Source organism: Ochotona princeps, chromosome 9, assembly GCF_030435755.1.
Source record: "Ochotona princeps isolate mOchPri1 chromosome 9, mOchPri1.hap1, whole genome shotgun sequence".
Lineage (NCBI taxonomy): Eukaryota > Metazoa > Chordata > Mammalia > Lagomorpha > Ochotonidae > Ochotona > Ochotona princeps.
The window spans coordinates 76,457,818-76,482,830 of NC_080840.1; the positions used below are offsets into that span (position 1 = coordinate 76,457,818).

Genomic DNA, 25,013 nt, shown 5'->3' on the forward strand with positions numbered 1-25,013 from the left:
CAGAAGAAACAGATTAAAAACATGGACTCTGTGAAGTACTCCTGTTCATGAAAATATACTATTAAGAGGTTTAAAAATGAAATTCAGAGTAAGATGGTATTTACAATCCATAACTGACAGAAGCAAAATCCAAAACATGTACGTATTACTCCTGGAAATCAACTTCTTATAATATAAATACATGAACATGCTAATACAGAGAAATGCGAAAGAAAGCTAAATAGGCATTTCACAGATCTCCAAATGTCCACTAAACAGAAAGATGTGATGAACTGGATTAGCAAAGAGACCAAACACCAGTTCAAAAAAAGTAGGTGCCAGCATACATGCATCAGAAAGACTACAAGCGTAGGTGCCAACTGCTCAGTTGTGTGTAAGACAATGGCACCATGAGAAGCACACTGGCTGCGGAGTGGTTACACTATGCACACTTTAGAAAGACCCTGGTAGTGCCTACTAAACTTAAACATGCACATCCAGTGATTTCACGTCTATGTATTATCAATCTAACGAGTGTGGGATTTATTTTCACCACAAGAACAATGTTTATATCATCATTGTCTTTAGCAGAGACTCAAACTGGAAACAATCTGAATTACCAATAGCAGAACTAAAGCTGTGGTGCCTCCATTTGTAACATGTAATCCAGAGAAAATCACTGGACAATGAGATACGTAAACAGCTGCTACCCACAACCAAAGCCAGAATGTAGGATTCTATTTATGTACATCTCAAAACCTGCTTGGCCATGTGTTAAATCAAGATTGGAGCAAGTAGGGAATCTTTTTGTAGGATTTATTATTATTACTATAATTGTTGTCCATTATATAGTTCTGGAGATATAAGTATTTCTTCCTGCCCCTTCCCTTCATCACTAACCATTTACCCCTCCTGCCATTTTTCACCACATCACCGTAGTATGGCAACACTTACAAGATTAACTTTCTGCTATGTAAGTGTTTCATGGCATTGTGGGTATAAAGAAGGTAGAGCATCTAAATGGGGAACAAGAGGGAAGCTTCCGAATTCCCAGCAATGTTTTGTTTTTAATTTTAAGATTGTTTTTTAGTTGAAAGGAAGAGCCATAGAGAGGGAGAGAGTGAAAGAGCCTTCACCCACTAATTTACCCCCTAACTAGCCAAAAACAGCCAAGGTTGGACCAGCCCAAAGGCAGCAGTCAGGAACTTCATCTAGTTCTCTAACCAGGGTGGCAGGGACCCAAGAACTTGGGCCGTCATCTGCTTTGTTCCCAGGCACACTAACAGAGAGCTGAATCAGAAGCAGAGCAGCTGGGACTGGATTCAGCACTTTAATGCAGGATTCTGGGGGCCTAAGTAGCAGCTTAATTTGCTGTGCCACACACCAGCCTCCATGACCTGCTTCTTGAGCTGAGTCGTGATCACATGATATACTCAGTCGTTTTATAATTTGTGATTTGCACACTTTTCCAATTAGACAAGTTTTTTATTTATGAGCTTCTTCCTGTTGAAACATTTAGCAACAACATGATACCTCGTAAAGATACTGTTCTCTCTCAATTTAAGCTATGAGCCTAAGAAACCTACAATTGGTCAAGAGATGTGAAGCTAACCAGTGGTGACCTACAGCAGTCAGATTAACTTCAGTCACAGACTCAGTGATAAAAGGTTTGAGAATTTGTATTGTCTAAGGATTTTCTAGCTCGAAAGTCTTATTATTCAAAGTCACTTAAATATCACTGCTTTTGTTTCCACAAGAACAATAAAGAAACAATGGCTGTCACATTGTACCTGAAACATTTCCTGCAGGTTTCACATGTTAATAGTAAGATAAGTGACAGTGTTACCAATAAGCTGCACTTTAATTTACTAAGTATTAATTCTTCCATGAGTGCAAGAGAATTAGGACTCTTATAAAAGGTATCAGTTACAATGACAGAGCAATCATTCTTAAGGTGAAAAAATGACATGGCCTATCATATGGCGTTGTGACTGTCCGTCAATGTTTCTGTTTCAGCTTCAGGAATATATTGCTAGCCAATATATCCCCCCATTAATTCTCTTCTCTGATTCTGTCATAAAAACAAGTTTTGCTCTCTCATTCACCGTTTGAAATGGTACGCAGGAATGAGGGAAACTCAAGAAAATACAAAGGAACATAAATAAAGCTACTTAGAATGCCCGACAGAGAAACCAACAGTAAGAAAGAGAAATAGGAAATTTACAAGTACAAGAGGATACCTAATAATTAAGCACATTTTTAAAGGTCTATATTATAAACTTGGTAATACTTTCATATACTTATTTGCGTTAAAGAGACAGCCCTGATCCACTGGTTCACTCTCCAGAAGCTTACAACCAAGTCAAGTAGAAACTAGGAGATTGAAACTCAGTCCAGATCTCCCAGGAAACAAGCACAACACAAGTGACCCATCACCTGATGCTTCTCAGGCTGTGCATGAACAGGAAGCTGGAAACCGAAAGGTACCCAGGCCTTCTTGAACTCAGCCATGCTAATATGGGATGCTGGTAAATCAGGAGAGTAGCTTAACCAGAAGGCAAAACACCTGCCCCTGGGAAATGGTTTTAATTGTTGTCAGCTAATTGTTTAAGATTTATTTATTTATTTTGCTTGAGAGACAGAGACAGAGAGAATCTTCTGTCTACTGGTTCACTTCCCCGATGGGTGCAATTGCAAAAGTTGGGCCAGGTTGAAGCCAGGAGCATTATCTGGGGTTTCTCACATGACTAGCTGAGCCTCAAACATTTAGGCCATCATCTGCTGCTTTCCCCAGGTCATTAGAGCCGGATTAGAAGTGAAGCAGCCAGCTGGGCCCAGCGTGGGAGCCTAGTGGTTGGGGTCCGTGTCTTGTACACGCCGGGATCCCATATGGTCGCCAGTATGTCTCAGCAGCCCCACTTCCCATCTGGCATCTGGCTCCCTGCTTGTGTCCTGGGAAAGCAGTTGAGGACGGCCCAAAGCTTTGGGACCCTGAACCCACGTGGGAGACCTGGAAGAGGCTCTGGCCCCCTAGCCCTGATCGGCGCAGTCCTAGTCATTGCAGCCACTTAAGGAGCGAGTCAACAGACAGAAGATCTTCCTCTCTGTATATCAGTATTTCCAATAAAAATAAGTTAAAGAAGTGAAGTAGCTGGTAAACATCTCAGATGCTGGCTCCACCCACCATGCCACAATGCCAGCCATGTCATCAGGTCACTGTTGAAAGGGACTTGGTGACACAAAGCTCTAAGGTGTGTAAGCCCATTTAAATATTTGGAATAAAAATTTGGAAATACATATCAACAGCCTTTAAAAGTTCCATAGCTCAGAGTGGTATAGTGGGCTAAACTGCCACCTACACTGCTGACATCCCATATGGGTGCAAGTTCAAGTTCTGGCTGCTCCACTTCCAGCCTAGGAAAAGCTGTGAAGACAAGCCCAAGTGCTCGGAGCTCCATACCCACGTGGGAAACCCGGATGAAGCTCCTGGCTCCCACCTGGCCCGCCCCTGGTCCATTACAGCCATCTAGGGAGTGAACCAGGAGATAGAAGACTTTTCTCCCTCTGCCTCTCTGTAATATGCTTTGAAATAAAAATAAAGGCATCATAACACTCGATTAGTAACATTTCTAACAATCTGTCATGAGGAAAAATTCCCAATCTGAAAATGCTGTATGTATTTATAATACGTGAAAATCTCATTTGTATGTGGCAAAGCAGGTGGAACTCAAGGAGGAAGCAAATAGGATGAGTTCTTCCCAGAACCTGGCAGATAGTGGACGAAAGAAATACTGGCTTTGAAACCTACTACAGAGCAAACTGACTACAATCAATAACAATTAGCAATGCCTTTAAACACAAGAGGATACATTTCAAATGTCTCACTGCAAAAAAAAAGTCAATCATATGATCAATATGCTAATTCGCCTGTTATTGTATGCAGAAATGGAAAAATTATACTGAACCCCATAAATACACATAATTAAAATCTGTCGATCAATAGTGATACTAAAATTCTTAAAATGCATTTGCAAAAGGAGCACTGGAACATAAATGAATAAAACTTAATTAAAAATAATAAAAATAACCTAATTCTGAGTAAAGAATATATAGTATAACACCTATTAGTCATGGAATACTAACCATCAGATAGGTGTTAAAAAGGGATCTAATTCATGACATGGTAGCCAAGATGTCCTAAAACAGGATCAAAAAATCTTGGGAAACAAAAAAATTTATTAAGGCATAAACATATTTTTTTGAAAAAAGCAAATAATGCAAAATAGAGGCACAGCTGTCGTGGTAGAATTCATGGAGAAGTGTTCCCTGTGTCCAAGCATGTTTGCAGGGAAGAAACTCAACAGTTTCTACAACTGGAGCCATAATCAAGAAATAGCAAAATAAACATGTTGCATTTATAAGCTGGGGGCATTTTCCAGAAATACAAGCAAACATTCAAGAGTTGAAGATAGAAACTAGTTGGGGAACAAACTATAGCAAATTTCTTAAAAACAAACAAACAAACAAAAAAAACCAGATTCATCTAATTTTCTTTGCTAGGCAGATTTACAGAGAGAAGGACATGAGAGAGGCCTTCCATCTACTGGTTCACTCCCCAAATGACTGCAATGGCCAGAGCTGGACAAGTTAGGAGCCAGGACCTTCTTCTGGGTTTCTCACAGTGCACAGGGGCCCAAAGGCTTGAGCCATGTTCCATTGCTTTCCCAGTCCATAAGCAGGAAACTGCTGGGGTCCATGCAGTGGATGTGGGGGAGACAAAGGTGTGAAGAGCATTGTTCCATTGCAGGCAGGGCTGCAAGGAATTTCCCGCTGTATGGCAGGGCTCTGTGGATGTCTCTACGACCACCCTGCGGAAGAATTCTAATCTATTCAGGCATTGTTTGCTACTGTGGCATTGGCTTTTTACTCAGTGTGAGCTTGGAGATTAATGTCAATAACAACATCTTGCAAAAGGGCCCTTTATTATTCATACTGTCTTAGCTGTCCCCATTGACGTTAAGCTAATGTAGGGACCTGTATTTAGGGTTTCATTCTTTCCTTGATCTTTAGGTTCTCCTTTTCTTTGTGATAAAAAATTGAGTTGTAGAATAAGAATTGTAGTGGGAACTTCTATTGTTTTTGGGTGAAACAAATGGCAGAATTATTCTTGGATACATCCATTTGACCATGACGTCAAAAGTCTGTGCCAGAGCTTGTGATTGCTTCTGTATAAATAAAGGGGACAGCTTTCTCGCATTGTCCATTGTGATCATGAGATCGTTGTGGTCCATTTCATTCCTCTTTGCGTCTCATCCACACACCCTTAGCGAGTTCCAAACTCAGCTGGAGCTGGACTCCGGCAGGAAACCAGGTCAGAAGTGGAGCAGCTGCGATTCAAATCAGCACTGATACAGGATGCTGGTGCCAGAGGTGGAGGATTAGCTTACTATGCCACAGTGCAGGCCCCCATGGTAAACTCTTTCTATAAACTCTTTCCATAAACTATATGCACTTGTACTATAAAATTCAAAAGTTCAAAATAAAAATTTAACCAAAAAAAACACTATATGCACATGCAAACTACCCTCACAGAAAATAACTAAATTTAAAAAAACACTAATTTTTTAAAAATGTATTTTAAAAATTATTTTGTATTCTCTTATTTTCTTATATAATCATGACAAAAATGAAAGTAGAAACAAAGTCCACCTTTCATTCATGTTTTTACATTTTCTTGAAAGAATTATTTTTATTTGAAATGCAGAGTTACAGAGAGAGAGAGAGAGATCTTTCACCTGTTAGTTCACTTCCCAAGTAGCAGTAACAGTTGGAACTGATCCGACGCCTGGAGCTAGGAGCTTCATTCAGGTCTCTCAGCTGATGTAGGAGCCCAAGGACTTCATCCGCTGATGCTTTCCCAGTCCACAAGTAGGGAGCTCAATTGGAAGCGGAGCAGCTGGAACCTGAATTGGCCGCCATATGGGATGCCAGCCCCACAGGTCGAGAATTACCTTGCTACACCACTGAACAAGGCCATGTTTTTACATTTTAAAACAACATTTAATTTTACTTATTAGAAAGTTATTTTATTTCTTATTTTGTTTACCAGAAATAAAGTGACTCATTTTCTATTCATCAGAAAGGCAAAGTGACACAGAGAAGGCGAGACAAACAGAGACAGATCTTCCATCCACTGGTTAGCTCCACAAACATCCCCCACCAGCCAGGTTGGCTCGTGCTGAAGGCAGGAGAACCTGAGCCCCACCATCAGTGTCTCCACATGGTGGCAGAAACTCAAGCAGTTCAGTTGTCCTAAGTTTTTACAACTTGAAGAAAAAATATCCTATCTTCCTACAGTCAGTTTGCACTCTGTTGTCTGACTTCTAGTGTCACCACGAGGAAGGGATGCAGGCACGTGGTCACCTCAGGAGCCTTTTGTCTTCCTGATAAGTCCTTCTATTGTGTCCCACTGTTCCTTGGTAACCTGACACAGAAAACAGATGTAAATTTAATATGACTCCCACATGGTTTTGAAGCTTAGTATCCTAGCTGCTAATGATGTCTGATACACAGAAAAATGGCATTACCTTCCTCAGGCTGTTGAATTCACCTGATATAAATACTTCCTCTCCACCATCAAATCTGATTACCTGAAAAAAAGAATTGAAAAACCCTGATATGAAATTTCTTTTTAAAAGATTCTGAGCCAATAGCCATTTCCACATTCTAACTGGATGGAATGTCCTCTTGGCACATTCAATCAAAACCCGAATGTTAAAAATAAAACTGATGATTAAATCTAAATTAATTTATTCCATCCAGAATATTCTACCATTTCAAATTCTATCCAGTCATAAAGATTTTAAAGACATACCTATCAGGATAACTCACCTCTAATGAAGTTACTTTTATTATAAATACATTTCTTGCTGACTTTATCATTAATAGCTAAGTAAATGTTTTAAATCATCTTGACACTCAGCATTGGTAGCACAGACTTCACGATGGGCCAGCCTCCTCACTCTCAGAGCCCTCCCCACCGAAAGCAGACACACAATAATGCTTACAGCTCCATTAATCCAAGAAGCATAATCACTACAAAGGAAAACAGCAAGATTTGCCAGTTCTTCTGCAGTCCCTAGTCGACCACAGGGAATTCTGTCAATCATCTCTCTCTCAAATGCTCCAGTTGGGTCCATACGGCTAAAGGCACCCTGAAATGGAGGGGAAAAAAAGAAGCAATTTTTAAAAATTCAACCCATTTCTTCCTTAAGAAACAAATCTGAATAAAATATAATCATACGATGGTAACCTCTTCCCCTTAAAAGTAATAAAATTCCCCAAAATTTCATATTCAAGCAGTTCAAAGGAAGTCATTTTATCTAATTAAACCCAAAAAAACCACTGGAAATATAACATTTTACTTTAATTATCCTCCTTGTAAAATAAATACATCTATCTTAGTCCCTCACAAAATGGTCACAAGGACTAGCAGAAATGTATATAAAAGTATTCAAAAATACAAGGGTCCCCCAAAAAGGCCACTGAAGATAAATATTATCACAAAATAATGCATGGACTCCAAACCTTTTTTGCATCAGAATAAATTCATCTTTTTAATTCCATCTTTCCACAGACTTTTTTTTTAAGATTTATTTATTTGAAAGAGTTAAGAGGGGAGAGAAAGAGAAGGAAGAAGGGAGATAGGGAGAGGGGAAAGAGAGAGAGAGATGGAAAGAGAGATCTTCCATCTGCTGGCTCACTCCCCAGATGTCAGCAATAGCCAGAGCTGGGCTGATCCAAAGCTAGGAGCCCGGAGCTTGTTTTGGGTCTTCCATGTGGAGGCCTAAGGGGTAGGACTATGTTTTGCTGCTTTCCTAGATGTATTAGTAGGGAACTGGATTAGAAGTGATGCAGCCAGGATTCAAACTGGGGTCCACGGGTGGTATCAGCACAGCAGGCAGTAGCTTTATGCACTATGCCACACACATCAGCCCCATCACAAACTATGTGAGATACTTAATATGCAGAAGCACAGTGTCACAATATCACTGATGAACACAGACATAAAATTCTACAAAATACTAGCCAACAGAATCCAACAATATAGGAAACAGATTATTCACCCAGACCAGGTGGGATTTATCCCTGGCATGCAGGGACGGTTTCACATATGCAAATCTATAAATGTGATGCATCACACCAAGAAACTGAAGACCATAAAAAAACCATATGATCCAACACCACTTAATGCTAAAAGCTCTAAGCAAGATAAGCACAGAAGGAACATACTACAACATAATCAAACCAACTTATGAAAAAACTGATGCCAGCATCCTACTGAATTGGGAAAGATTGGAAGCTTTCCCACTAAGATTCGGAGCTAGACAAGAACGTTCAGTGTTGTCACTGCTCTTTAGCATACTACTGGAAGTCCTCACTAAGAGCTGTTAGGCAAGAAAAAGAAATTAAAGGAATTTAAATTGGAAAAGACAAAGTCAAACGGTCTCTGTTCATAGACAACATGATTCTATACATAGGAAAACCAAATGACTCAATAAAGAGACTTTCAGAACTTATGAGAGATTTTGGTAAGGTGGCAAGATACAAAATAAATGAACATAAATCAATGGCCCTAGTATATAACAAACTACTCCAGGACTGAAAAAGAACTAGTTGGCACTGCCCCTTTCAAAATAGCATAGAAGACAACTAAATACCTTGAAATTAACCTAACTAAAAACGTGAAACATCTCTATAAGGAAAACTACAAAACATTCAAAAAACAAATAGAAGAAAACTTGTAAAAATGGAGAAACATACCATGTTCCTGCATAGGCAGAGTCAACATACTCAAAACGTCCATATTACCAAGAACAATATACAGATTCAATAAGATCCCAATGAAAATCCCAAGAATATACCTCCCAGAGTTTAAAAAGATACAAAAATCCAGCTGAAAATGTAAGAGACCACAAATCGCCAAAACTATCTCCAAGAATAAGAATCTAGCTGGAGGGAATCACAATTCCAAATCTTAGGACATATTATAGGGTAGTAGTAATCAAAACAGCCTGGCACTGGTACAGAGATAGGAAGAGCAATGAAGCAGAATAGAAACATCAGAACAGGGCCCACAGATGTACAGTCACCTAATCTTTGACAAGAGAACAGAAACTACCCCGGGGAATAAAGTTGATCTCTTCAACAAATGTTGTTGGAACAACTGGAGAGCAGCATGCAGAAGTACGAAACAAGACATCACCTTTCACCACACACAAAGCAAATCGAAACGGATAACAGATCTAAGCATCACCCAGAAACTGCCATCTAGTAGAAGAAGAAAACATAAGAAGTACTCTCCAAGATATAGACATAGGCAAAGACTTTCTAGAAAAAGCATCAAAAGCACAGGTAGTCCATACCAAAATAAACACACAGGACTATATCAAACTTAGAAGCTTCTGTACAGCAAAGGAAACAATCAACAAAGTAAAAAAAGCTGCTAACAGCGTAAGAGAAAATCTTTGCACACTATAGAATAGTGAGCTAATATTCAGAATACACAAAGAACTCCAGAAACACAATAACAAAACAAACAAACCAGTTAAGAAATCAGCAAAGGAGATGAGCGCTTTTCAAGGAACAAATCCAAATGGCTAACAGTATATGTAAAAGTGCTTACGCTCCCTAGAAATAAGGGAAATTCAAATAAAAGCGACACAGAGGTTCATTCTACCTAACCGCAGTGAGAATGGCCCACATGCAGAAAACCACCAACCTAAAACAACACCTGCTGGTGAGGATGTTGGGGCAAAGGTACACTATCCACTGCTGGTAGGACCACAGACTGGTGTAGCCACTGTGGAGGGTGGTACTCAGGCAATCGAAAACTCACATATATATAATCCAGCAAACCCACTCCTAAGAATATATCCAAAAGAACTAATACATACATATGAGAAAGCAACCTGCACCTCTGTATTCATTGCAGCACAACCAACAATTGCAAAACCATGGAAACAACCTAGATGCCCACTGAAGGAGGACTGGGTAAGGAAACTGTGATACATCTATTCTTTGACATGCTACTAGCTATTAAGAAAAATGAAATTTTATCATTTGCAACCAAATGGTCCCAACTGCAGACCATTATACTCAGTGAAATGAGCTAATCCCAAAAGGACAGGTATCATATGTTCACTCTAAAAATAAAGCAATCTTCATAAACGATAGAAACAAAAAATAACAGTAAACAAACATACACTTGTAATCTCACAAATGAAGGATGCAATGGAAAACAGTACCAGAAATCAAAGAAAATTGACAGAATGCATCTCTATGATTGAATAAAAGCAGACCCCCAATGAAACTTGTAAATGTACCTACACAACAAAATATGAATCCTTCTACCACTGCCTGTGACAACAGTGTTATGACGCACATAGAGAGCAGAAAGTTAGGAGTCAAGACTATACCTGATAGAATATTTTACTATAAAACACAGGAGACAATGGGGCGGAGGGAGAACAGGATGAGAGGGGCGGCAGATGGAGGAAGTCCTAAGCCTACAAAATTGTAAAGTGAAAAATAAGAAACAAAAATTATTTTATGGGTCTGATGCAATGGCTCAATTGGCTAACCCTCGCCTTCAAGCACAGGGATGCCATATAGACGCCATTTGTATTCCAGTTCCTCCATTTCCCATCCAGCTCCCTGCTTGTGGCCTGGGAGAGCAGTCGAGGACGGCCCAAAGTCTTTGGACCCCGCATCCACGTGGGAGAACCGGAAGAGGGTCCTGGCTCCTGGCTTCAGATCAGCTCAGCTCCAGACACTGTAACCACTTGGTGAGTGATCCAGCAGCTGGAAGATCTTTCTCTCAGTCTCTCCTTCTCTCTGTAAATCAGCCTTTCCAATAAAAACAAAGCTTTTTTAAAAAATCATTTCATTTCTTTGAAAGAGAAATAGAGACAAGCATTTTTTTTCCATTTTCTAGTAATCAAATTGATAAAACTAATAAATGTCTATTCCCATGTTAATAGTTAATACTCAAGAACTACCTATCACCCAATTAGTCCTTAGTAAAAGTTACAAACTTGACTGGATTTTCAAAGCTATATCCTGGTTGCATCCATAAATTTTTTATTTGTGTGAAAAAAAAAAAGAAGCGTGAGAATTAAGTTATTTTCAATCATATGAGGGAATAAAGAACTAAAGAGAATTTGAGCAACATCTGCAACAAAATTACTGATAATTATGAATTACAGTGAATGTCTGTGGGATTATTAATTTTAGGTGAAATGAATGCCATTGGAAAGATTTTAATCAGAGAAATGTAGGAGTTAGATGACATGCATAATTGACTGAGAGTGAAAAGGCAAAGACATGAGTCAAAGAAAATGCTACCTATGGCAAGACCAAACCCATATGGTAAATTTCCAGAGCACTTCTTAAATCAAAAATACAGTTAACAGTTTCATCACTTTGAAAAAGAATGCTGGGCTGGGCCCAGCGTGTTGGCCTAGCTGATAAAGTCCTTGCCTTGAACACACCAGGATCCCATATGGCTGCCAGTTCTAATCCCGGCAGCTCCACTTCCCACCCAGCTCCCTGTTGTGGCCTGGGAAAGCAGTTGAGGACAGCCCAAAGCCTTGGGGCCCTGCACCCCCATGGGAGATCCAGAAGAGCTCCTGGCTCCTGACTTTGGATTGGCTCAGTCCAGCCTTTGCGGCCACTTTGAGAGTGAATCATCATACGGAAGATCTTCCTCTCTGTCTCTCCTCCTATCTGTATATCTGACTTTCCAATAAAAATAAATAAATCTTTTTTAAAAAAATGCTGGAGCAGGTGTTTACTGCAGAGGTTCAGACACCACTTGGGATACCTGCATCATGTATCATACAGCCCAGGTTTAAGTCCCAGTTCAGCGGCTGATCCCAGCTTCCTACTGCTGTACACACAGGGAGCAGAAGATGGCAGCTCAAATACTTGAGTCCCTGTCACCTTTATGGAAGACTCAAAATGACATCCCAGCTACCTGCTTCAGCCTCGCACAGCTGCTGTGGGCCTTAGAGGAGTGAACCAGCAGATGGAAGCTGTCTCGTACTCTCTTCCTGTCTCTATCTGATTCTACCTTCCAAAGAATATTAAAAATTAAATGAGGATGTCAAAGAGATTTTAAAATATCAAAATTTAAAAATATAGGATAATAACAGACTGAGAGTGACAAAGCAAATCAGGAAAAAAATGTCAAAAAGAATAGCAAAGGGGAAAAAAAAAGATCCTGCAAGTTTAAGAGAAAGAAATAGAAGTTATCAAGAAGTTATACAGCTGTTATGTTTTGCCCACCTCTCATACTGGGAGATGGCACAAACTTCTTCCTACATTCTTGGTTTCAGATCCAGGCACTCCAAAAGTTGTTCACAAAATAATCAGAATACACCTGTCACTTCCTAATTCTTTAGTCATTCACAAGTTAAGCAAAGTAAAACTTACTTTGGTTTTTATAGGCCCCGGTTGAATCACATTGAATCGCATTCCATATCTACCCCATTCGGCTGCAAGAGACCTACAAATTACAATGACAAGATTAATTTAAAAATATTATATCAGGTGCTGAAAACACAAATCAACAAGACACACTGCATGCTTACTACACACCAGGGTTATAATCCAAACAGACAGAGTCTGCTATCACTCTATGTAGCAGAAGCAGTAGTTGAGACAAGCAGAATGCAAATTCTTTTCTCTGGGTCAAGCTGCTAACTTATGGAACCCAAATGGCCTAGTATAAAAGTCTGCCCTCAGCCCCGCTGTTGTAGAATCTCCATTGCTGTTTTCATGCCCTTAAACAGTAGGTTGCACTACCTACCCTGTACAATTGAACAAGATTATTACATGTTATTATATGTTTTTAGAGTAAGTATTCATTACTCACATCAAGACATGAGGGCTTCATGCCCTTACCCCACATTTTCTGGAAGTTAATCTTGCATTTATAAACTTCATTGTTATTTTGCTTACAGACCTGTGCCTTGGATTACAATGTCTGCAATACCACAAGTCATTTAATTGAATAAGAGATGGATTCCAGATTTAAGATATGAGCCATATCCATGTTTAACTAAGCTTTCATACAACTGTGGAACCGCATTGAAAATAGGAAACTATAAGAAACAGGAAACTAACGGAATCTTTCTAAATGTTCTGAGGCAAAGAGTAACACAAACAGCAAAGAACGCTGAAGCTACTGGTTTCCAAAGCCTGCTGGTAGGTCTAGCTTCGCTTCACTCTTCTACACCCTCAGAATTTATAATAGTATATAGGGTTGTGTGCAAATGAGGCTATTTCAAAATGATTATGAAAAGGGAATTAAAAGATGTTTATTCTGGTGCAAAAAATAAAATTCATGCATTTCCCGATGTTTTTATTACTTACTGCAATACAGTCCTTCCCTCTCCCCTCTTCCTCCCTCCCCATTTCTACCCCCAGCCTTTTATAGTTTCTTAGTAGCAGTTATAAGATTAACTTTATGATATTTATTTAAAAAAGAATAACTGTATGGTTTTCATAAAAGTTTTGCACCAAAATAAACATCCACTTCCCATACTCATATCATTAATTTAGTTTTTTTAAATGTGTTAAGGTAGCTTTAAAAATATATATATATAATGCAAAGAAGGAAGGCAGGCAGAAAGAGGGAATACAAATTAAAGAGCAAATAAAAAGTAAACACAAAGATAGGGATAAGGAAGCTAATACCTAAATGGATTTTTAAATTCAATTGTAACTGCCAGAGGCAGATCACAAATTACTATCTACTGTTTCCATGATCCTACGCAAAAAAGTTAAGCCCAGTTCGTTACACAACTTACAGAGCTCACATGGAAAAAGCAAACTAAGTGTTCAGGAAAGACGCATTTTTTTTCTAATAGAAAGACCAGAAAATCATGTCTTCTGGAAGACTGATAAAAGAAAAATTCAACAGTGTAATAGTGTCCTGTATCCTTGCAATAGACGAAATTGAATGTGTTATATGAAAGCACAGATACCCATTAATAGAGTGCCCCCATAACAACTCAAAGGCCAATTCAGCTAAACCAATTCCAATCCTACAGGACAGGCAGCTCAGGATGCCAGGGAGGCCTGCGCCTCACTTAATCCATGAATACATATTAGAAAAATGGACTGACTCTATTATCTTTTTCACAAGCAAATCGCCTACTCCAAGCTATGCATTTTAAAAGCAGATTTGTTTATTCATCCATTTATTTGACAGGCAGGATATGAGAGAAACTGGGAGAAACAGAGAGCGGTGGAGGAAAGGAAAGAGGGAGGGAGAAGCTGCAGAAAAGGACGAAGAAGGAGAGTAACAGACAGGGGACAGAAACAGAAATCTTCCATGCGTTTACTCCCTATGTACCTACAACAGCCAAGTACGCCAGGTCAGTGCCAGGAGTCTGGAACTCCCTGCAGGCATCCAACACGAGGGACAGGAACCCAAGCACATGGAGCATATCTGCTGTTGCCCAGAGTAACAATCAACAGGAAGCTGTACCGGAAGTGAAAGAGCTGACCCGAGAACGATGCTTTGGATGGGGTCTGTGACAACATCCTGGGGCGTGTACTTGTACTGCACCTACCCCAAACTGCCAAAGAAGCAGTAACTTCATGTCTAACAGGATTACTGAAGTGAGCACAGCCTACATCATCCTGTGAAACACTGAGCAACCTAGGAAGGGTACATTCCTGGTGGAACACCCATCCTTGTCTCTGCTTGGGAGGCAGGCCAGATAAATTTGTTCCACCACTAACCTGACCGATCAGGTCCCACTAAGCCACTCTATATACTGAGGAACTACTGTAATATGATGAGGAATTCACTTCACAGGTTAGTGGTGCAAGTTAAAATGCTAAGCACAGGGCTAAAAGGCAGGCCATTTAATTCTAATATTTCATAATTTTTATTTATTGGATGTTCGTTCAGAAAGAACACCCAGCCACTTACAAAATGCCCAGAACAGTTGGGGTTAGGTCAGGGTCAAATCTAGGAGCCAGCAGCCCAATCCATGTCATCCACACGGATGAGTCCTCACCAGGTCTGCACTGGCAGGAAAGCAGAAGTACCAGAACAGAAAATGCAGCCCAGCTACTCTGAAGTGGGACACAGCTGTGTGAACCACCACGCAAGACATCTGCTCCCAAGTTTAAAGTTTTGAAGTTGTTCCGTAAGAGTCATTGTGTTTAATGGGCTCAGAAGCCACATACGATGATCTGACAGTGCCAGTTACAGAGCATTCCCATCACTGGCCAAAGTTCCTTTGGACCATACTGCATCCAACAAACAGGTGAATTCAAAGTACCCTCTTTTATTTTGCTCTAGCTAGAGATCAAAAGGCTAGAAATTAGTTGCATGAGTGATCAGAGAACATAATTGACCCTCAGTTACAGAATTAATAAGGGAGTACTCACTTGGTCATGGCTTCCACGCCAGCTTTGGAAGAAGCACTTGGTACCACAAAACCTGATCCACTCTCAGCATAGATGGTTGTGATACTAAGAAATGCCGCTCCTGACATTCAAAAGGACAGCAATGGTGAACAATATAACAATTCACATCAGGAAGACACGATTTATAACAGGGGGATCTCACGCAAAAGGGTGTAACAAAAACTACGCTTCACTAGTTCTAAACTACTGAGAGTAACTAACTGCAATGACTACATCCTGCTACTGTTCTTGCAGCCTTTTCAGAGGGTCTAATCTGTGCTTACACGGAAGTTTATGCCTGGTGAATCCATACAAAGGCCCAAGTCTCAGAGTCACTGACCGCAAGACCCTGAGTAATCAGCTAGACAGGACTCCTACGAAATAAGAACCACTTATGTGGGAGCAAATCGTAACCAAAAGTAGCAGGGTTTTCTGCCTCCAGCCTTGACGGACTCACTCTTCCACTGTAAATGTCAAGAAAGTTGTCCTTTTAAATATGTACGTCAGGTAGGGAAGGACAGGAATTCCTGAGACGACAATGAGCTAAAATGAGTCCCAAGAACATCCCCCACTGCCAGCTCATTACCCAAAGATATCAGACAGTCTGTGATATCATTACCATAAAGGAGAAAGAATTGAAACAGAAAATATACTTGCATTATGCTACAGGGACAGAGAGCAGAGTTTGAGAGGGCTAAGGAAAATAAATGTGTTGACTACAAGCTCCTCAAAGGAGGAACCTAGGCAAGCAGAGCGCCATAAATCTACATAAGTCTCCCTAGGTCTTTGGCCAAACACCAGCCTGCATGTACCAGAGTGAGATTCCAAAAGACCAAAGAAGTACTGCCAGCAAGCTGTAAGATGAACAATGGCCAGGGCTCACACAAGGCTGGGAGCCATGTACATTCTAAGCAACATCGAGGAGAACCAGTTCTTTCTGCAGAGATCTCAGAAAGCAGACAGCCTCAGAAGGAGGCTTGAACTAGCCCCAAAGCCAAGTCTTCTGTATGATTGCTCAAATAAAGCTTTAAAATGAACCTTGAAATGATTGAACTCATTTACAAGTGATTGAAATGGTTTTTCCTTGTTTTCTGAAGTTCCACCTGAAGTAACTGCATTGGGTGGGCATTTTATACAATTTTTAAGATGTCATTTGGGAAGCCTGCACACCATCTCACAGTGCCTGGCTGAAGTCCCGACTCCTCCGCTTCTTCCCTGGCTCCCTGCTGATGCCATCCTGGGAGGTAGAAGATGACGGTCCACGCACTTAGATCCCTGCCACTCGTACGGGAAATGCAGACCGAGTTCCAGCCTAGACTAGTCCTGGCTGGTACAGTCTTTCAGGGAGTGAACCAGTGGACATAAGATCTCCCTGGCTCTCACTTTTCAGATAAAGTGAAATTAAATAAATGAATTGTGTTTTTAAATTGTACAAAGCTATACATGTATAGTAATTAACAGTGCCTGGAATGCAGCAGGCTCAAAGTAAATTAACTACAAAACTATAAGCTTAACAGAGTAAAGATTTTTTTTATTGGAAAATCAGATTTATAGAAAGATCTTCCATCCACTGGTTCACTCCCCAAGTGGTCACAATGACTGGAGCTGAGCAGATCTGAAGGCAGGAGCCAGGAGCCTTCAGCAATCCTCTACTGCTTTCCCAAACCACAAGGAGTTGGATGGGAAGTGGAGCAGCTGGGATTAGAACCAGCACCCAAATGGGATCCCAGCAGATGCAAAGCAAGGACTTAACCACTAGACCATTGCACCAGGGCCCAACAAAGCAGTCTTTAGCCTCTGAGAAAATCAGTGACTTTCTACTTATTTAATCACAACACTAAATAAAAACATGCTCCAAGTTTAATATCTTGAAAAGCTTCAAGAATCTATTTATATATTCTTTAATAAAATGTATTTTAAGAAACTTAAATTTGAAGGAAAAAAGTTTGAAGATCATTCAGTTTTTTTTCCTCTTCTCCACATATTTAGTTTCTCTTTCCCTCAGCATTTTCCAGGGTAGAAATAAAATTCAGCTCATCCTGGAGAACACGGGGGTGGGAGAGGGGGCAGGAGTACCATTTTGAGGATATGAGAAATAAGAACAATTATGTTAGTCATTCTGGTAACTACTTGCTATAGCAAACTCAGCCTCTCAAATATCTGAAAATTACTTTGCTTCTAAAATGTTACTCTGTTAAGAGAGAGAGAGAGAGAGAGAGAGCGGGATGTAGAACATCAGTGGGCTCTAGGGCAGTATACTGACAACAGATGCCAAGCGCACAATATAAAAACGACCTTAAAATTGAATTACTTACACAAAGCAAATGCAGCAACACACAGTGCACTATCTTCCAATTAAGATTTAACAGATAGGTTTTTCCCCCAAGGTTGAGAGAAAAGGAGTAGGATCATCATAATATACTTTAGAAGCCAAAACGAAAGCAGTTATTTCCTCTTGTTCTCTCTGCACATTTTATTTTCTCAATCTGGAAAATTCAGATGGCCCACTACTTAGAATAAAATACTGCTGTTTTGTAGTTTTCTTAAATGTAAGCAGAAAATAAAAATGTATAATTGCACCGTTCCAATAGCACAAATGCTACACAGTGAAACAATTAGAAGCTGGCCTTCAAAAAAGGCAGGGGTATGGAAAGTTCAAGCTAAAGAATCCCTGATTCCTAGGATTAGTCAGATATATTTTTCTGTATGTGGGAAGGCCAATATTTTCAATGAGAATAAACTGCCTATGGGAGAGGATTATAGATGGTAAATTTCTAGAGGGTAAATAGATGTATTCAACCGAAATAAATCTATGTTATTTAGAGAGGTCAAGAAAATGGAGACAAGGAACGATAAAATAACCATCTTGCAAAAACAAACACACAAACCAGTGAACATATTTGAGAACCTAGAAATGAACCCATATACTTCAAGGCAATAGATTTTTGACAAAGGTGCCAAGAACGTACATGGTAGGAACAAATGGTGCTGGGAAAACTGTACATCGGGTGCAGGAACCGAAAGCTTTGGGCCGTCTTCAACTGCTTTCCCAGGCCACTGGATGGGAAGTGGAGCTGGTGGGATTAGAACCGGCGCCCATAAGGGATCCTGGGGCGTTCAGGACGAGGACTTTAGCCGCTAGGCCACCATGCCGGGCCCAACAGTCTAATTTTCAACCTGCAAGCACCAGCATCTAATATGGGCATTGATTCTTGTCCCAGCTACTCCACTTGTGATCCAGCTCCCTGCTAATGCCCCTACGAAAGCAGCAAAGGATGGCTGTAGTCCTTGGGCCCCTGCAACCCTGTGGAAGATCCAGAAATGGCTCAAGACTCGTGACTCCTGGCTCAGGACCAGACCAGCTCCAGTCATTGTGGCCATTTGGGGAGTGAACTAGCAGATATAAGATCTTTCTCTCTCTCTCTCTCTCTCTCTCTCTCTCTCTCTCTCTCTCTCTCTCTAAATCTGCCTTTCAAAATTAAAAAAAAAAAAAAACACAAAAACAAACATGTTGACAAAGATACCGAGAAAGGGGAATTCTTGCGTGCTGTTGGTGGAATGTAAATCAACATGGCCATTATGAAAAACAGTTCAGACTTGTCTCAAAAAACTAAAAAGACAACTATCAGATGATGCAGCAATCCTACTAGCTAACAAATGTATTTAAAGAAATGAAATTACTTTGCCAGAGATTTATCTTTACTCCCATCTTGACTGCAGTACCACTCACAATAGACAGGCATGGGAACCGAGATTCATCAATATGTGTGTGGATAAAGGAACTGTGGTATATATACACAGCAGAACTTTGCTCAGCCATAAAAAAAAAAATAAATTCCTGTCACCTATGGAAACCTGGATGAAACTGAAGGACATGATGCTATCCACAAAGACAAGTGCATATTTCCACTTACTTGTGAAAGCTAAAACAGCTGATGCTATCTTAGCAGAGAACAGTGTTCACAAGGAGTTAGGAAGGCAGAAGAGACTGTGGGAGGCTAAATAATAGGTATCAAATATTATAAGACATTAAGTTATAGTGTTCCTTAGCATGAAGGGAGACTATGGTTTAGAACAATTTATTGCATTATTTCAAAATAACTAGAAAAGTAGAGTTTAAAGTTACCCAACAGAAAGAAGTGGTAATGATGCAGATTTAATAAAATTATGTCAAATTATCACATTACACCCTAAAATATGTAAATGACTGTGTGTCTATTACAGAACATCAAGCCAACACCTACAGCATCAGTGTCCCATGCTGAAGCAACAGTTTCAGGTTGCTCTGCTCTGGGTCCAGATCCCTGACAATGTACCTGGGAAAGCAACAGATGACAGTTCAAGCACTCTGGTCCTTGACACGCACATGGAAAACCTGGCTGGAGTTATGGGCTTTGGCTAGTTCTGGATAGTGCGACCGTCTGAGAAGCAAACCACGGGTGGAAGATCTCTTTCTCTCCCACTCTCCATTCCTCCCTCTCCAACTCCCTCTCCCCGTCTCCTTCTTTGTAAAGTCTGCCTTTCAAACAAATAAATTGAAATAAACGTGTGACAACAACAGACAGACAGAAACTAACTCTAGACTCTGAGGCTCAAAGAAGGAATCGTAAGTAGAAAACTCTTCAGCCTAAGAGGCTAGAGTAATAAACATGCCTGTATCGCTCCACTGGAATTCGTTGGAAGCTGAATTCCCCAAGCTTGGTGCAGTGTGCTTTTACCCTTCATTGCTATTGCTTTTGGATCCTTCCACTGTAATAAGCCATAGCCATTAGTAATAATCACAATAAAATTTTAAAAGTATGTCATCCATCCTTCATTATTTCAAAATTGAAAATACAGTACCAAAGAAACACTAAAAATCACATTCGCGGCAACTGGCACAATGGAGTAACGGGTAAATCCACTGTCTACAGCTCTGCATCCCAAGTGGGTACCAGTTCACACCCTGGTTACTCCACTGCCAACCCAACTTCTTATTAATGTACCTGGGAAAGCAGCATAAAATGACCCAACTTCTTGGGTCCCTACCACCCACATGGGAAACCCGGATAAAGCTCCTGACTCCTATCTTCAACTGACCAACACCAGCTCCAGCTGTTGCAACCACTTGAATGAAAAATCTCTGTCTCTCCCCATCTCTCTTTCAAATAATAAATCTTTTACAAAAAAATCATATTACCAAGCCTGCACCATGGTGCAGCCAGCTAAGCTTCCTCCTGTGGCACCATCATCCCATGTGGACAGACACTGGTTCTAATCCTGGCTGCTCCACTTCCCATCCAGCTCCCTGCTTATGGCCTGGGAAAGCAGTGGAGGACAGTCCAAAACCTTGGGATCCTGCACCCTGCTTCACATCAGCTCAGCCTCAGCCATTCCAGACGCAAGATCTGTCTTTCCCTATCCCTCCATCTCTCTGTAACTGTCTTTCAAGCAAAAATGATTGATGAATAAATCATTAAAAAGCAAAAAAGGCATTAACTATCAAAAATGATAAAAAAAAAATTTGAAACATTATCTCTCAACTTCAGAAGAGAACTCTAAAGTTCTAAAATTCAATTTCAATGTAAATTATGAAAATTAAAACAATCAAGGAACAACTTCGGTCCAGAGAGCAACAGAGGTGAAGAGTTTTCAAAAAATTCATGGGCAAAATGTAATTTAAAAAATATGTACATTTTGGTGCAAAACAATTTTGAAATCATACATATCTTCCCCATAACAGATATTTTCCACCAGTGATGTCTCTTCATACGCTGATTCAGATTCTAATTCTACTTACTAGCTGTGTATCTGGGTGACCTGCTCTGAGCCCCAGATTACCAAAAGCAGGAATCTCGAAAATTTCATTCAAGTTTAGGGAATACCTATTACATAACTGTTGCTGTTAATTCTATTCAGGAGTGTCCTATCCTCGTGCAAGTATTTCCTTTTTTTTAAGATTTACTTTATTTTTATTTGAAGGCAGGATTACAGAAAAAAGGAAAGACAGAGAAAGAGAGAGAGAGAGATCTTCCATCTGCTGGTTCACTCCCCAAATGACAGCTACGACCAGAAGTGGACTGAGCTGAAGCCAGAGACAAGGAGTCTCTTCTTTGTCTCCCACATGGGTGCAAAGGCCCAAAGATTTGGGCCATCCTCTGTTGCTTTCCCAGGCCATCAGCTGGGAGCTAAATGGAAAGTGGAATCAGTGGGCCTTGAACCAGAGCCCATACAGGATGCTGGCTCTGTAAGCAGAGGGACTGTACTCTGCAATACCAGAGTACTAGTTCCCGAAAGTTTCATTTTTTAAGATTTATTTGAATGACAGAATTGTGGAAAGCGAGAAAGAGAAATAGGGAGACAGGAGAAGGGATGATAGAGAGAGAATCTTTCATCCACTGGTTCATTCCTCAAATGGCTGCAACAGGCATGTACCGTGAAGCCAGGAGCCAGGAGCTTCATTCAAATTTCCCATGTGGTTGACAGTGGCCCAAGCACTTAAGCCATTTTCAATTGCTTTCCAAGCTAATAGCAGAGTGCTGGATCAGAAGTGGAGTGTCTGGGAAACAAACTGGTGCCAAAAAAGGATGGTGGTGTGACAGGTGGTAGCTGTACATGTTATACCACAATGCAGGTTCCAGGAAGTTCCATTACAAAACTAATAACATCCTGTTTTTTAGTCATCTGTAACCTTAATTGATGCTATCCAGCTTCTCTGACACTTTCATTGGAACTTGACTCTTGAGGCTCCCAGGCGGCAGGACTCGGGCCAGGTGGGTCAGTTTGTCCCTGGACACGGCTTGGGTCTGGAGGCTCAAACCCTTTGGCCTGCCAAGTGCTCAGAGCCAGGTGGGTTAGCTTCTCTTGGAGACAGGGCTTGGGACTGATGGCTTGAGCCCATTGGCCTCCCAGGTGCTACTGTTCCTGCCAGGACAAAAGGTGGCTAAGTCAGGCTGGGCCAGGACCCACCAGTGTACACAAGATCTGCCACTGAGAGGAGACCTGATAGAGGAGCTTGGGAACTTCTCTGCCAGGACGCAGTCCCTGCAGGTGAGTGCAAGAACCAAAGCAAAGAGCAGCCCAGGTTATAGTACCTGCCAGCATACATGTAGCTCAGATATGGGGGCTGGGCCAGTTTATAACACCCACTGGGAGATCTCAGAACCAGCATGGGGTACAGGACAGGCTGGATCTGGCCACATCACCAGCCAGTTCACATTAGGGCCAGGACTGGGGGCTGACAGCACTAGGTTAGAAGGCAGCTCTAGGCAGCACAAGCTGAAATGAACACAGACCAGGCCAGGCTAAGCTATAGCACCCGCCAGCAAATGCCAAGGTGAGATGGGCCATGCCAGACTGGACTTCAGCACCCACCAGCACATGCAAGATTGACGCAGGTGAGGAAGGTAATTCTAGTAGGAGTGTAGTGGGGACTCCACTGCTGGGCCACCACTCATGCTAGCGAATGTGAGAGTTAGAACTGGGGGCAGGGGCCCAGCGGTGTGGCCTAGCGGCTAAAGTCCTCGCCTTGAACGCCCCGGGATCCCATGTGGGCGCTGGTTCTAATCCCGGCAGCTCCACTTCCCATCCAGCTCCCTGCTTGTGGCCTGAAAAGCAGTCGAGGACGGCCCAATGCTTTGGGACCCTGCACCCGTGTGGGAGACCCGGAAGAGGTTCCTGGTTCCCAGCATTGGATTGGCGCGCACTGGCCCGTTGTGGCTCACTTGGGGAACGAATCATCGGACGGAAGATTTTCATCTCTGTCTCTCCTCTCTGTATATCCAGCTTTCCAATAATAATAAATCTTTAAAAAAAAAAAAAAAAGAACTGGGGGCAGAACAGACTGGGCAGAGTGACAACACCTATTGGCCTACATGTGAACTGGGTGAGAGTCAGGTTGAGCTAACCAATTGTATCCACTGGGGCAGGCATGAGCCAGAATAAGGGGAGGTGGGTTGGCCATTGCCACAGCATCAGTCGGCAAGTGCTGAAGCTGGGGGCAAGTCTTGTTGAGCTAAACTGCAGAACCACCTGGAAAGTGCAATACCCGGGGTAAGGAGTGGGGAGGTTGTGGGCTCCTCTCTGATGGGCTGCAGCTCCCACTGGTGAGCATGAAAACCAGGACTAGGGGTGGGTCTGGCTGGACAGGCTGTGGCATGCACTGGCATGAATGTGGGCTGGAGCGTGAAGTCAGTTGGGCTGAATTAGGCTTCAATGCCCAATGATACATAAAAGATCTCAATGGGATGTGTGACAGGCCAGACCAGTCCACTGCACATGCTGGCAGACACAGGGGCCGGTTGTAATCTTGGCAACCCCGCTTCCCATCCAGCTCCCTGCTTGTGGCCTGGGAAAGCAGTGGAGCACAGCCCAAAGCCTTGGGACCTTGCACTCATGTGGGAAACCAGAAGAGGCTCTGGGATCCTGGCTTTGGACTGGTGCAGCTCCAGCTGTTGCAGCAGCTTAGGGAGTGAATCAATGGACAGAAGATCTTCCTCTCTGTCTCTCCTCCCTTCTATATATCTGACTTTCCAATAAAAATAAATCCCTAAAAAAAAAGACAAAAATAGAAAAAGGGGATTACATCAAGCTAAGAAGCTATACTGCACAACAAAACAAGCACTCAGCAAGGAGGCAGTCAATGAATGGGAGGAAATATTTACAAACTGTATATACGATAAAGGATTAATATCCAAGATAAAGAAAGAGCTTAAGAAAGTCAACAAGAAAAAAGATGATATGATGTTATGTATAACACGTTATGTTATGTATATTATATGTTGTGTATAAACTAAAATTGAAATGTCAATGAGGTGGTCACAGAAGGTGGTGAAGAACTCGCATTTACTTTTAACATATTGGTTACTCATTACTATGTCAATTAATTCCATAATGATGTAACTTTTTGCTGATGGTATGTTGGAGCTTTTAATCGATCGGGATGATACTCTGCTGGCTCTGTCTTCAGACCAGAGAGGGTATACCTAAGAAGCCGTTGAACTTGACTGGACAATAAGATGCTGGACTCTATGTTTGGTATATGCTTGCAATGGGGGAATCTCAACTGAACTTGAGCTGTGGTTATGCAACAAGGTGGAGGAATCCACCATGGTGGGAGGGTTTGGGGAGGGGTGGGGAGAATCCCAGTACCTATGAAACTGTGTCACATAATACAATGTAATTAATGAATTAAAAATAATAAATAAAGAAAAAAAAGAAAAAAAAGTCAACAAGAGAACAAGCAGTCCAGTTAAGAAATGGATGAAGGATATATTAACAGGCACTTTTCAAAGGATGAAATACAAATGGCCAACAGACACATGAAGAGACACTGGCCATCAGGTAAACACAAATAAAAACTACAGTAAGTTCCACCTCAACATAATTAGAATGGTTGCCAACCAGCATCAAAAGCCCAGCAAACGCTGGCAATCATGTGGACAAAGGCACCCGAATCTACAGTTGATGGGGACATAAACGAGCAGAGCCGTTATGGAACCAGCATGCAGAGTCAGCAGGAGCAGGAAAACGCACCGACCACAGAACCTAGTCATTCTGCTGCCAGG

General features: G+C 41.3%; 1 protein-coding gene across 1 annotated transcript in view; it reads right to left on the reverse strand.

The window, feature by feature from the left end:
* Positions 1-6,383: 6,383 nt before the first annotated feature.
* The window catches only part of DECR1 (2,4-dienoyl-CoA reductase 1), a 37,795-nt gene continuing 19,165 nt past the window's right edge, over positions 6,384-25,013 (reverse strand). The window contains exons 6-10 of the mRNA XM_004597220.4: positions 15,451-15,550; positions 12,475-12,547; positions 7,047-7,193; positions 6,567-6,629; positions 6,384-6,463 (exon numbers count right to left, since the gene is read on the reverse strand). Coding sequence (XP_004597277.3) covers positions 6,404-6,463; positions 6,567-6,629; positions 7,047-7,193; positions 12,475-12,547; positions 15,451-15,550 — 443 coding nt within the window. The 3' untranslated portion in view covers positions 6,384-6,403. The remainder of the gene's footprint in view (positions 6,464-6,566; positions 6,630-7,046; positions 7,194-12,474; positions 12,548-15,450; positions 15,551-25,013) is intronic.